Source organism: Polyodon spathula, chromosome 43 (genome assembly GCF_017654505.1).
Source record: "Polyodon spathula isolate WHYD16114869_AA chromosome 43, ASM1765450v1, whole genome shotgun sequence".
NCBI lineage: Eukaryota > Metazoa > Chordata > Actinopteri > Acipenseriformes > Polyodontidae > Polyodon > Polyodon spathula.
The window spans coordinates 2,034,589-2,047,088 of NC_054576.1; the positions used below are offsets into that span (position 1 = coordinate 2,034,589).

At 49.6% G+C, this 12,500-nt stretch overlaps 1 protein-coding gene across 1 annotated transcript in view; it reads right to left on the reverse strand.

Annotated features, from left to right (window-relative positions):
• The window catches only part of hdac6 (histone deacetylase 6), an 18,048-nt gene that overhangs the window by 1,487 nt on the left and 4,061 nt on the right, over window positions 1–12,500 (reverse strand). Inside the window, exons 3-26 of the mRNA XM_041237124.1 lie at window positions 12,072–12,185; window positions 11,808–11,893; window positions 10,665–10,749; window positions 10,230–10,270; window positions 9,707–9,803; window positions 8,173–8,270; window positions 7,855–7,959; window positions 7,636–7,704; window positions 7,021–7,144; window positions 6,630–6,695; window positions 6,464–6,523; window positions 6,214–6,303; window positions 5,816–5,922; window positions 5,452–5,519; window positions 4,825–4,990; window positions 4,468–4,596; window positions 3,745–3,979; window positions 3,098–3,228; window positions 2,813–2,908; window positions 2,111–2,303; window positions 1,753–1,902; window positions 1,494–1,668; window positions 906–1,360; window positions 70–192 (exon numbers count right to left, since the gene is read on the reverse strand). Coding sequence (XP_041093058.1) covers window positions 70–192; window positions 906–1,360; window positions 1,494–1,668; window positions 1,753–1,902; window positions 2,111–2,303; window positions 2,813–2,908; window positions 3,098–3,228; window positions 3,745–3,979; window positions 4,468–4,596; window positions 4,825–4,990; window positions 5,452–5,519; window positions 5,816–5,922; window positions 6,214–6,303; window positions 6,464–6,523; window positions 6,630–6,695; window positions 7,021–7,144; window positions 7,636–7,704; window positions 7,855–7,959; window positions 8,173–8,270; window positions 9,707–9,803; window positions 10,230–10,270; window positions 10,665–10,749; window positions 11,808–11,893; window positions 12,072–12,185 — 3,063 coding nt within the window. The remainder of the gene's footprint in view (window positions 1–69; window positions 193–905; window positions 1,361–1,493; window positions 1,669–1,752; window positions 1,903–2,110; window positions 2,304–2,812; window positions 2,909–3,097; window positions 3,229–3,744; window positions 3,980–4,467; window positions 4,597–4,824; window positions 4,991–5,451; window positions 5,520–5,815; window positions 5,923–6,213; window positions 6,304–6,463; window positions 6,524–6,629; window positions 6,696–7,020; window positions 7,145–7,635; window positions 7,705–7,854; window positions 7,960–8,172; window positions 8,271–9,706; window positions 9,804–10,229; window positions 10,271–10,664; window positions 10,750–11,807; window positions 11,894–12,071; window positions 12,186–12,500) is intronic.

Consider the following 12,500-nt stretch of genomic DNA (forward strand, 5'->3'; position numbering starts at 1 on the left):
GCCTAGTGGAAACGTTTGCCGTTGAATTGATGACGCTTCTTTCAGTGTTTCTATTGGAGATTCCCTTACCCCTTCCACATCCTGGGTTTTGCAGAACACCTCACAGACTGACTGAGACTTCAGCGGGTTCGACCAGCCAGAAGCCAGCAGCGTTTCCTTATCTTCCCCGGCAAGAGCAGGAAGGGAGGAGGGCTGTACAAGAGCAGGGGAAGAAAACCTGAAACAACTGCAAAAACACACCGCAGCTGAACGGTTACAGACAGGGTCAAACGTTTAGCATCACCCTATAGAACTAACCTTGCTTCTACCCTCAAATTCTAGGTGATGCAAAATGCTTGACCACGGCTGTAGAGATTCACACCTGCCTGCCACTGCTTTCCTAATGCTAAAAACTCGTGGATAATAATAAGACTCCCATTGCACAGCAGCTTCACGCAGTCCAGGTTTTACTACCAGCTCCCAGCCTTGTAACAAGCTCAGGTGTGTCTGATTATTATTATTAGACGCTTTTATCCAAGACGAGGGCGTGTGAACCATGCATCAGCTGCAGGGCCGCTTACAACAACGTCTCACCCCAAAGCACTAGGAGGTTCGCTCACAATGAGTTGGGATTTGAACCTCCTGGTTACAAGCCTGTTTCTTTGACCATCGGACCACACAGCCCCCTTAGTACGCTCGCAGTAAAGCCAGGAACAGATCACACTGCTGTGCAATGGGAGTCTCATTCCCATCCTTGAAATCCAGAAAGACAATAATACGATCACAATAAAACAGCATTAGACAAACCACACTGAACAGGCTTGACAATGTGATAATTAACATGTAAAGATATTGAATATTATTATGTATAAAGACGGTATCCTTTTAAAAAAAGACCCTTGTAAAAGATTTCATCTTGACCCCACCTCTGTGTTTTCAATCTTCACCACATTTTCTTTCGATTTCACCACCTCTGTTTTCCCTGGGGTCGACGGTGTGCCCTTTGAACTTTCACCCCCGCCCGACCTCTTCCTTTGACCCTTTCCCCTGCTCTCAGGGGAGGGGGGCTTTACTTTCCTCCGGGCTCCGCCCACAGCCACGGAAGCAGGGCTCTGATTGGTCTGAGTTTCGGGGCTGCTTCCGAGGGCCACTGACTGCAGGCCCGCTGTGATTTGATCAACAGAGTCGTCGGCAACCGTTGCCACGGCCGCAGGGCTCACGGAGGGGCTGTTGTCAGGGGTCGTCGCCCCTTCTGGGGTCAAAGGGTGTGCCTCCTCTCCGGGCGGGCGTTTCTGCGGGGTCACTTCCTGTCTGGGTGACGTTTTGGCCCTTTGACCTTTATGCCTGGGGGTGGTCAAGCGGGACGGCACTCTCTCTGGAACTGGGAAAATGCGAAATCGCTTATTTATAACTTAATCATGACATTGCTTAACGATGACTTCTTTATCTGTCTACTGGTTATCGGTATTTCACAATAAAGGCCACACAACGCCTGGTCCAGCGTTGGCACTCACCCGCCAGTCGCAGGGCGCTCCAGTGAGCTCTGTGCGTGTGCAGGACGCTGTGCAGCGACTGGACAGCGCTAGGGTGGGGAGGGGTCAGCTGGCCCAGGTCGGGGAGGCTGTCCCCCAGGAGAACGCTGGTGCACGCGGACATGGAATCAGAGATGGAGGACAGGTTGTACCCACCCTGAGGGAGAGAAAAACACTTTCAAAATGACACAGCAGACATCCCTAATCTTTGCTACACAGTGAAGGGAGTCTGATATCTTACCTCCAGCGCGATCAGCACTCGTCCTCCAGCCAGGCCCTGCAGCATGTGGGTCATGTGACCGTAGCATTCCGGGGTGACCAGGCAACCGCCCAGCGGGTCACCGCGAGCGGCGTCGAATCCAGCCGAGACCAGAACCAGCTCCGGGTTAAACTGCAAGCGCACAGACACGCACACACACAGAGACACACGCACAGTTAAACAAATCAATATTTTATCTGACTGCAACACAGCGGAAAGCAGTTCCGATGCAAATGTCTCATTTAGTCTTTTGAAGCCGCTGAGAGAGCCCCTCCTAGCGGAAACGCTTGCTAACGATTTTCTTTTCGTGTTTCTGTTGAAGACGCTCCACGCCGCTCACCTGGTATGCAATGGGCATGACGACTCTCTGGAAGGCTGCCATGTATTCCGGGTCGCCCATCCTGCTGGCGTTCCAGGGGATGTTGACGTTGTACCCCAGACCCCTCCCCGTCCCCGCCCGGTCGGAACCCGCATCCAAGGAGGAGGGGAAGAAGAGCCCGTTGTCATAGCGATGCAGCGACACATATAGCACGCTGTGACAGGAAACACAAGACAAGATGTATTGCATTAGTAAGACCTCACCTAGAATACTGTGTTGAGTTCTGGTCACCTCGCTGCAAAAAGGATATTGCTGCTCTAGAAAGAGTGCAAAGAAGAGCGACCAGAATTATTCCGGGCTTAAAAGGCATGTCATACGCAGACAGGCCAAAATAATTGAATCTGTTCAGTCTTGAACAAAGAAGACCACGATCTGATTCAAGCACTCAGAATCCTAAAAGGTATTGACAGTGTCGACCCAGGGGACTTTTTCGACCTGAAAAAAGAAACACGGACCAGGGGTCACAAATGGAGATTAGACAAAGGGGCATTCAGAACAGAAAATAGGAGGCACTTTTTTACACAGAGAATTGTGAGGGTCTGGAATCAACTCCCCAGTAATGTTGTTGAAGCTGACACCCTGGGATCCTTCAAGAAGCTGCTAGATGAGATTCTGGGACCAATAAGCTACTGACAACCGAACGAGCAAGACCGGCCGAAGTACCTGGGGTCGTCCTCAAAGATGTGCTGCGTTCCGTTGCCGTGGTGAACGTCCCAATCCAGAATCAGAACCCTGCAAACGAGAAACCAATTAAGGGATCTGTGAAAATTCCAGGGCACGTTACTTGGGAAAAAAGTATGAACTGTTTTATATAAATCTGTTTCTCGAGCCCCGCCCCCTCGCCCCTCGTCCCCCGTCCCCCCGCCCCCCCCTCGCCCCTCCGTCCCCGGCATTCCGGCAGTCGAGAGAGGGGCCTGTCCGGCGACTCGTATAGCTCGCCTTAGTCACGCTGGGCACAACTTCTTTGTCTTGGGGGCGTCCGGGCTCAGAGCGAGCCCGTACCACAGGTCCCCCGGCCTTGCTATCCGGTGGCGCATAGGAAGGACTGGACCCCTCCTCCCCCCCCCCCCCCAAACCCCCTTGGGGGAGGAGCAGGATCGCAGAATGTTAATTATAAGGCATTCCCTCCACAGAACTTTCGAAACACCCACTTGTCTGAAAGACCGCGTTGACGGCTGTGTGCGACTCTGTGTCTCTCCGTGTCTCTGCCTGTCTCTCTGCCTGTGTCTCTGTGTGCCTGTGTCTCCCCCTCTCTCTCTTTGTCTCTGCCTGTGTCTCTCTGTGTCTCTGCCTGTGTCTCTGTGTGTCTCCCCATATCTCTCTCTGTCTCTGCCTTTGCCTCTCTGCCTGTGTTTCTGTGTGTCTCTGCCTGTGTCTCTCTGCCTGTGTCTCTGTGTGCCTGTGTCTCCCCCTCTCTCTCTTTGTCTCTGCCTGTGTCTCTCTGTGTCTCTGCCTGTGTCTCTGTGTGTCTCCCCATATCTCTCTCTGTTTCTGCCTTTGCCTCTCTGCCTGTGTTTCTGTGTGTCTCTGCCTGTGTCTCTGGGTCTCTCTGTGTCTCTCTGCCTGTGTTTCTGTGTGTCTCTGTGTGTCTCCCCCTCTCTCTCTCTCTCTGTCTCTGTGTGTCTCTGCCTATGTCTCCCCCTCTCTCCCTGTGTGATGACCTTGTCCGTGAGGATGGCCTCTGCAGCTCTGAAGCAGGCTCCCGCAGCGAGCAGGGCGCTCTTGTAGGACTGTGGGCTGATGAAGATGGAGTTGTACTCCTCGCTCTGCCTGTGCAGGTCCCGAGGCTTCATCCCCTCCGTCGACTTCATCCTGGTGATGTGTTCAGCGCTAGGAGACAAGAGAGCAGGAGAGGGAGGGAGGGGGGAGGGGAGAGGGAGAGAGAAAGAGCGGGACAGAGAGAGAGAGAGGGGGACGAGAGAGAGAGAGGGGGGAGAGAGGGGAGAGAGAAGAGAGAGAGATAGAGAGTGAGAGGGAGAGGGAGGGGGAGAGAGGAAGAGAGAGACAGGGATGGAGATCGAGAGAGAAAGGGAGGGAGGGGGAGAGAGAGCAGGCAGGGAAAGGCCTCTCTTTCCTCACCTCCCCTCTCTGCCGTCCATCCCGTCCCCGTCTACCTCGCCTACCCTCTCCCTCCTCTAAAAAAGTCCGACTGACGATTTGAGTTAACTCTAACGTTTTGTAAACATACCCACCCCACAAACAAAAATGTGTTTGTACAAAAGATACTTTCGAACACTTGCACACAGCACGCTGCGCACGCTGCGAGCGTGCGTGTGTGTGTGTGTGTGTATATACAGCCCAATTTCTGACCCCCCTACCCGTGGCACAAGGTGAGCTCTTCCTCAGTGGCGTGGCGAGCCGGTATCCGTTGGCAACGGCTGACCAATCCCAGCTCCTCGTGACGGGAGAAGATACGAGAGATTCTCTGAGGCAGCTCTGGGTGGTGACTGGAGAGAGAGAGAGAGAGAGAGAGAGAGAGAGAGAGAGAGAGAGAGAACTCTTTGGAGAGCAAACAAAATAGCCAGTAGTAGGCTCCCTTTGCCTCGTGTTCTTTCCACACTTCAGATGACCGAGACTCGAAAATTCTAAGTCTTGGCCCCTTGGACGACCATAGCACTATCGAGCCCCTTTCTCCAAACTTTGGACCAACAAGCCCGCTCGTTGACCCCTCTCACCTGTCCCACATGTTGTGATGCTCCTTCATCCTCTCATCGTACACCAGGCCAGTGCGTGCCGAGGGCAGCCCCCTCATCACCTCCCTCATAGAGCGGTCCAGCACTGCATCAGATTCCACTGCAGGATCCGGGTTCAAACCACAGCTCCCAGTCTCCTGGGCCAGGTCTGAATACAGCAACAAACAAAACAGTCTCATCAGGGCTTGGCTAGTCACACTGTGTCTAGGCAACAAGCTCTCATTATTAAACTCCTAGTGAAACCAGGACTGGATCACACTGCTGTGCAGCGGGAGTCTGATTATTAAACTCCTAGTGAAACCAGGACTGGATCACACTGCTGTGCAGCGGGAGTCTGATTATTAAACTCCTAGTGAAACCAGGACTGGATCACACTGCTGTGCAGCGGGAGTCTGATTATTAAACTCCTAGTGAAACCAGGACTGGATCACACTGCTGTACAGCGGGAGTCTCATTCCCATCCTGATTTCAAATAAAATATATATATTTTTTTTTAGCAAGTTTTGGCCAAGAATAAAACATCCTATCGACAGGAGCTTCCTGATTGGCAGAGCCTTCTAACCAATCAGCTACAGAGTTTTGCTCTCTTTGCTTGATGATCTTCCTTACCCAGAACTTGCAGGCTTTTCCAGTACTTGGAACAGGCAGCCAATGTCTTGGAGACCGAGTCCAAAGCACTGAACACAGAGAACAAAAAAAAACGTTAAGCAACATTACAGCCTTGGCATCAAACAAGAAAGTGTGAACCAGACCTGCCCTCAATTCCGACTGCAGAAGAACTGTGAGAAGAATTCCCAGTTCCAATTATGCAAGAACAGTTAAACGTCTTTATTTTTTTTTAAAGCAACGGACAGTCACCAAAACATTTTGAATTTTAGTTTCTTTTGAAGATGCTGAGAAGCGGAAACGTTTGTCGTTTGCATAACTGTGCGTTCACTCTGCTGTGATTTTAAACAATTTTCGGAAGGGTTACCTCTGACAGGGAGAGAAAGGGGACTCCAGTCTGGGACAGGGGTCCCCCAAAAGCATCTTCAAACAGGCGCACACCCCCTCCGCGGTTGACCGCAGATTGTAGCCCCCCTGCAAAAACACAGCGCAGAGGAGAACTCAAAATCAGCTTCAGCACCCCCTCGCAAGAACGCGGAGGTTTGCAATCCTCAATACATCACCGTCATCCTTTTAAAACGCTGTTGTCACACAGGGGTGGCAATGACTCCTGTTGCACAGCAGTGTGATCCAGTCCAGGTTTTACTAACAGCTTGATCAGCCCCCAGTGTGTCATGCTAACAAGCTCAGGTGTGTCTTATTATTAAACTCCTAGTGAAACCAGGACTGGATCACGCTGCTGTACAGCGGGAGTCTTATTCTCACCTCCAAAGATAGGACGAGCCTGCCCTGGGCCAGCGACTGCAGCATGTGTGTGAGGTGAGCGAAGCACGCTGGTGTCGCAGACATCTCCCCCTGCAGGCGAGAGAAGGAATTACATTCTCGGTCATTAGTTTTGCAGGATTTGCAAACCCGGTCGGACTTATATACATTTAGGCGTGATTTTTAAAAAAAGGTTTACTGCAATTCACACTGTTGTAAGAATTTCACATTTTTATGCGAGAAATGCACTTGCCTTTGGATCCCCAACCACAGAGTCGAACCCAGCAGCGACCAGCACCAGCTCAGGCCTGAACTGCATAGAGAACAGAGGACAGTTAGGGACCATCTACAAATGACACGCTTAAAATCAACTGGAAAGATAACAGAGGGGGGAGCTGAAGAGAGCAGTCTGAAGTCACCTCGTACGCGACGGGCAGGAGAAGCTGTTGGAAGGCTGAGATATAATCAGCATCGCTCATTCCAGGCTGGGAAAAAAAAAAAAAAAGGGGAGCGTTTTTATTTATTTGTGTGCTCAAAACCCGCTGAGCTCCTCAAACCCACTGCCTTCCACACTGCAGCCCAGCGCTTTCTTTATCTAACCACTGAGCTCCTCAAACCCACTGCCTTCCACACTGCAGCCCAGCGCTTTCTTTATCTAACCACTGAGCTCCTCAAACCCACTGCCTTCCACACTGCAGCCCAGCGCTTTCTTTATCTAACCACTGAGCTCCTCAAACCCACTGCCTTCCACACTGCAGCCCAGCGCTTGCTTGCTTGCTTGCCTTTCTTTCTTTCTTTCTTTTTTCTCACCTGGTTCCAGGGGAGGTTGATGTTAAAGCCCTCTCCTTTTCCTTTGCCGATTGCAGTACTGTCAGATTCCTGCAGGTGGGGCCAAAAGCGCCCGTCTTCATACCGGTTTTCTCCCGCCCAAGGTCTCCCCCAGGCCTACTCTCAGGTTCCTGGAGAGGACCCCTCAAACGCCTTCCTTTGCATTGCAGTCTCCTTATCTGCCTCGGACGTCTTCACCCCGGTTCTTCGGGGGCAGAAGGATGGCCACTTGACGACTCCCGGTGTCTCTGAGAAGAAGCCGATCTATCTCTTTCTCTCCCTTCCCCTTATCGCTCAATCTGGGGTCCTCTCTCTACCCTTCTGTGTCGGCTCTGGTCTGTCTCCTCCGAGCGAGAGAGAGAGGGGGGAGACAGAGAGAGATACAGAGAGAGGGAAACAGAGAGATACAGAGGGAGTGAGGGGGAGATAGATAGAAAGAGAGGATTTATTAGCCAGCAGAAGGATGATGGGAAATGTAGTTCTGAGAGGTCCATGTGTCCAAAACAAAATAATAATCAGAAACCAATACACACACCTTACTTAAAAAGCTGTAGCAACACATGGGAACACAGTCAAATCAAAAGATGCCGTACAGACCTGGGATCATCCTCAAATATATACTGCGTTCCTTGACCATGGTGAACATCCCAATCCACAATGAGGACCCTACAGACAGGGGTTCAAAGAGTCGGTTTTTACTCTGAAAAAATATATATTTTAAACAGCGCGCGTGAAAACAGATTGGAGTTGACTGGATAAATGGACCGCTAAGGGTTAAAGGCGAGTAGAAAAGTCCAAATTTCCTTGCAAGCCCACCTCTTGAGGTGGTATCTCTGCTTGGCGTAGCGCGCGGCGATGGCCAGGTTATTAAACATGCAGTAGCCGTTCATTCGGTCCCTCTGGGCGTGGTGACCAGGCGGTCTGGAATACAAATCACAAGGAAGAACAAGGAAGAGAACAAAGGCACAGCTTTCCAGCTGGGTCTGAAGCCTAGCAGAGTCTCACAATCTTCCTTACCGAGACTCCCACTGCACAGCGGTTTGATCCATTCCTGGTTTCCCTGTGACAAAACCTCAGCTTGTTACCTGCACACACTGGGGCCGATCAAGCTGGCAGGGTGACACGGAACGCTACCTGGCAATAGAAAAGCCGTTTCGAAGCTGGGCTGCCATCACTCTGTCCACAAGCTGCAGCACGGACCCGGCTGCCAGGCTGGCACAGCGAAAAGACTCCTGCGGGAAAACGAGGGTTCAAAACTCGTTACACGGTAGCTAATTACTCAACACCGGTGTGCTTCAGCGTATTTGCAATATTGTTACAATTCATGTGTAAATCTTTTCTGATACTTAAATACACTGTGCAAAAAGCACCATTGTGAAGCACAGAGAGGTCTGGTAAAGCACAAGGAAGCATTGTAAAGCACAGAGAGGTTCATAGGGAAGCATTGTAAATCTGGTAAAGCACAGGGAAGCATTGTAAGGCACAGAGAGGTCTGGTAAAGCACAGGGAAGCATTGTAAAGCACAGAGAGGTCTGGTAAAGCATAGGGAAGCATTGTAAAGCACAGAGAGGTCTGGTAAAGCATAGGGAAGCATTGTAAAGCACAGAGAGGTCTGGTAAAGCACAGGGAAGCATTGTAAAGCACAGAGAGGTCTGGTAAAGCATAGGGAAGCATTGTAAAGCACAGAGAGGTCTGGTAAAGCATAGGGAAGCATTGTAAAGCACAGAGAGGTCTGGTAAAGCATAGGGAAGCATTGTAAAGCACAGAGAGGTCTGGTAAAGCATAGGGAAGCATTGTAAAGCACAGAGAGGTTTGGTAAAGCATAGGGAAGCATTGTAAAGCACAGAGAGGTCTGGTAAAGCACAGGGAAGCATTGTAAAGCACAGAGAGGTCTGGTAAAGCACAGGGAAGCATTGTAAAGCACAGAGAGGCATGGTAAAGCATAGGGAATGCATTGTAAAGCACAGAGAGGTCTGGTAAAGCACAGGGAAGCATTGTAAAGCACAGAGAGGTGTGGTAAAGCATAGGGAAGCATTGTAAACACAGAGAGGCATGATAAAGCACAGGGAAGCATTGTAAAGCACAGAGAGGTCTGGTAAAGCACAGGGAAGCATTGTAAAGCACAGAGAGGTCTGGTAAAGCATAGGGAAGCATTGTAAACACAGAGAGGTCTGGTAAAGCATAGGGAAGCATTGTAAAGCACAGAGAGGTATGGTAAAGCATAGGGAAGCATTGTAAAGCACAGAGAGGTCTGGTAAAGCACAGGGAAGCATTGTAAAGCACAGAGAGGTCTGGTAAAGCATAGGGAAGCATTGTAAAGCACAGAGAGGTCTGGTAAAGCATAGGGAAGCATTGTAAAGCACAGAGAGGTCTGGTAAAGCATAGGGAAGCATTGTAAAGCACAGAGAGGTCTGGTAAAGCATAGGGAAGCATTGTAAAGCACAGAGAGGTCTGGTAAAGCACAGGGAAGCATTGTAAAGCACAAATAGGTCTGGTAATCTCTCAACATTTCAGTGTACCTTCGTACACATTTACGTTGGTGTTTGATCCCAGAACCAGGGGTAACATTTGTGGCAAACCAGGGTAAACTATAGTAAATGCAAAGTATGATCCTGGGAAGACTGTGCAAACGCCCCCGTGCCATAGGGCACCGTGACTGCGCACTCACAGGGTGAATGTAGATGGAGTCGTATGTGTCAGAAAGCGATCGCAGCTCCTCCTGTCCCATGTGCTCCGTGGATCTCATCAGTGCCACATATTCCGAGCTGCAAAGCAACGCAGGGAAACCAACCAATCACAAACGCCGAAGGAAACCCCTGCAGATCTGAAACGCGCTTCTGCGACTCTGAACCTGCGGGACAAGCGGAGACTTCCGAAGACTGCACTTCTGTGCAGAGTGCATCACCTGCCAAGCTCAGAGGGGTCTGGAGGAATCGCCAAAGTCTAAAAACGTCTTTAAAGACGGCTGTCATGTGACACCTTCTAAAAGACTGACAACTTAGAGAATGCTAGCATGCCAAGCGGGCGCGTCTCAAATTACACAAACACATCTTTATGGGCGCCTTTTTCCTTCAATGCAACTGCATTCAATCTCTCCTCAGGGCTACTGTTGAGCAAAAGCTGTTGTAGAAAAAGACTCTTTTCTGTCTCCTTACAACCACACCTTGAACTCTCCCGGCAAACAGACTCACCTGTGAACCAGTAAAAGCTCATCTTCCACTGCAGACCTCTCCTGTTTGAGAGAGATTCGGAGTCACCCAGCTAGTCAATCACTTAGACCTCTCAGAACTACATTTCCCATCCTCCTCCTGCTCGCCTATGTAACCGAGACAGATTCACCAGCGAGCAGGAGGATGATGGGAAATGTAGTTCTGATACACACACCTTACGTCAACATGAAACACAATCAAATTAAAATGTGCTCTTTAAATACCCTGATGGCGTTTGAAAGGCAGGATCGCAAAACAAAAAAAGAGTTATAATCCCCTCTACCTAGAACCGCCAGTGCAGTCACTTCAAGATAAACTGGACCTGACGCGGCCGACAAGCGCTGAATAAATGGACCCGAAAGGGTTAACGCTCAAAGTTGGTTCGGTGCCATTCAGTGCTGTCTTTGACCCCCTCACCTCAACCCGGGCACAGCGCGACAGCAGCCCGTACTGCTCCACCTTCTCCATCACCGCGGTCAGTCTGTCTGGACACTCCAGGTGGCTGAAAAAGCATACAAATAACTGGACCTTGACGAAATGTTTTTCTTTCTAATCACTCAATTGTTGATCCTTGCCCACGCTTGAGTGACTGAAGCTCTTAATCACCTAATTAGTGAGCCAGTTGATTGGACGCTGGATGTGAAGCGATTTCAGCTGTCGAATTGCAAGCTTGAATAAAAGCAGTAAAGAAAATCACAGAAACAATCTGCCACGTCTGTCGAGAGAGCGGCGCCTTCGTGCGATCGGCGTGCTGGAGGCTGGACTGGGGCAGCGGGCTGTGGCTCGCCGTCTTGGGCGCTCGCAGCCAGCGATTTCAAACCTGGCGAGACGGTATAACCAGACACACTCTGCCAACGACAGGCCACCAACCGGGGGACCAAGAGTCACAACACCTGCCCGAGATCGACAGATCACTCTGCAGCATCTCCGTGATGCCAACTGTTAATCAACACGATAAAAAGTCACAGCGCCTGCTCTGAAACAGAGTTTGTCGTTTTTCCATCACATCTAGCGAATTTTATCTAAATATAAGTGATACGTTTCTTTTGATGCTCAGTGTGTGTATATATATTTTTTTATCATTATTTTTCTTGAGAAATTTTCAGAATGAAAATGCATTTGCAAATTCACAAAAGCATTTCCAGCCATTTTATTGTAACACGAAAATCGAACTTAAATCGCGCTATAGAACGACAGGTGACCAAAAGTTTTGCATCACCTAGAATTTAAAGATTGAGACATAATAAAAAATAAATTAAAACAAAAAAAAAATTAAATATATGACCATAATTTGGATATTTTATTTAACATCATGAAATCAAAGAAACTTCAAAACGATATCGCAAAAGACACCAAAGTGGCTCACAAGTTTTAACCAGAGTTGGAGGTAGAAACACCTAAGGCAGTTCTCAATAATTAACCTCCTTAGTTATTTATCGGAAGCTGTTTCACATCGTTTTAAATGATTTCTGAGTTTGCCTCGATCCATTTCAATGGACTACAAGTCCCAGAAGTCCTAGCTGTTAGCCTCACTCTCGCAGAAGCCCCCTGGATCCTCACCTGGCGTCCCACAGACAGCTGTACTTTTTGCATTTTTCAGTAAATGCTAGCCCGGTACCCTCGCCCACAGGAGAGCTCCCGAGATCCTGCCGAGGAAACAGAGGAAGGATCACACTGTGAGCTAGAATGAAGACCAGAACGTCCACAACAGTTAACTTAATTACCACGAAGAAAACGCTCAGATCTGGACTTGCACCTCCATTTTCATCACTAATAATAATAATAATAATAATAATAATAATCATAACGTCAGTGAGTCAGTACCAGGTGTCCGAGCTGCTTGCTCATCTCCTCTTCTCCGCGGCTCCTGTTCATCCTTCCTTTCTTCTTTTCTTCCTGCAGCCTCGAACTCTGGCTTCCCTTCTTAGTCACTTTCTTCTGCAAACCATGAACACACCGAAACGATTAAAGCGGACAGAACTCCGCCAATGGCCGTACCCCCTTGCTGCTGGGCGGAGAGCACTTTTAACTGCAGCTGTGAACTTCACTCTCTCGTTAATTTTTAAACAGCCTGACTCAAGCGCACCCACCCTCTGGTGAAGCCGCGACGTTGCAGATTTATAGACCCAAGCCGAGCAAAACAACTGAGAAACGATTGTCTGAAAATCTGTTCTGTCTGCCAGTTTAAATCTGTAAATCTGCGCAGGAATTGTTCACCGTGGTTACAGATCTGGCCAAAGGTTGTGCCTCACC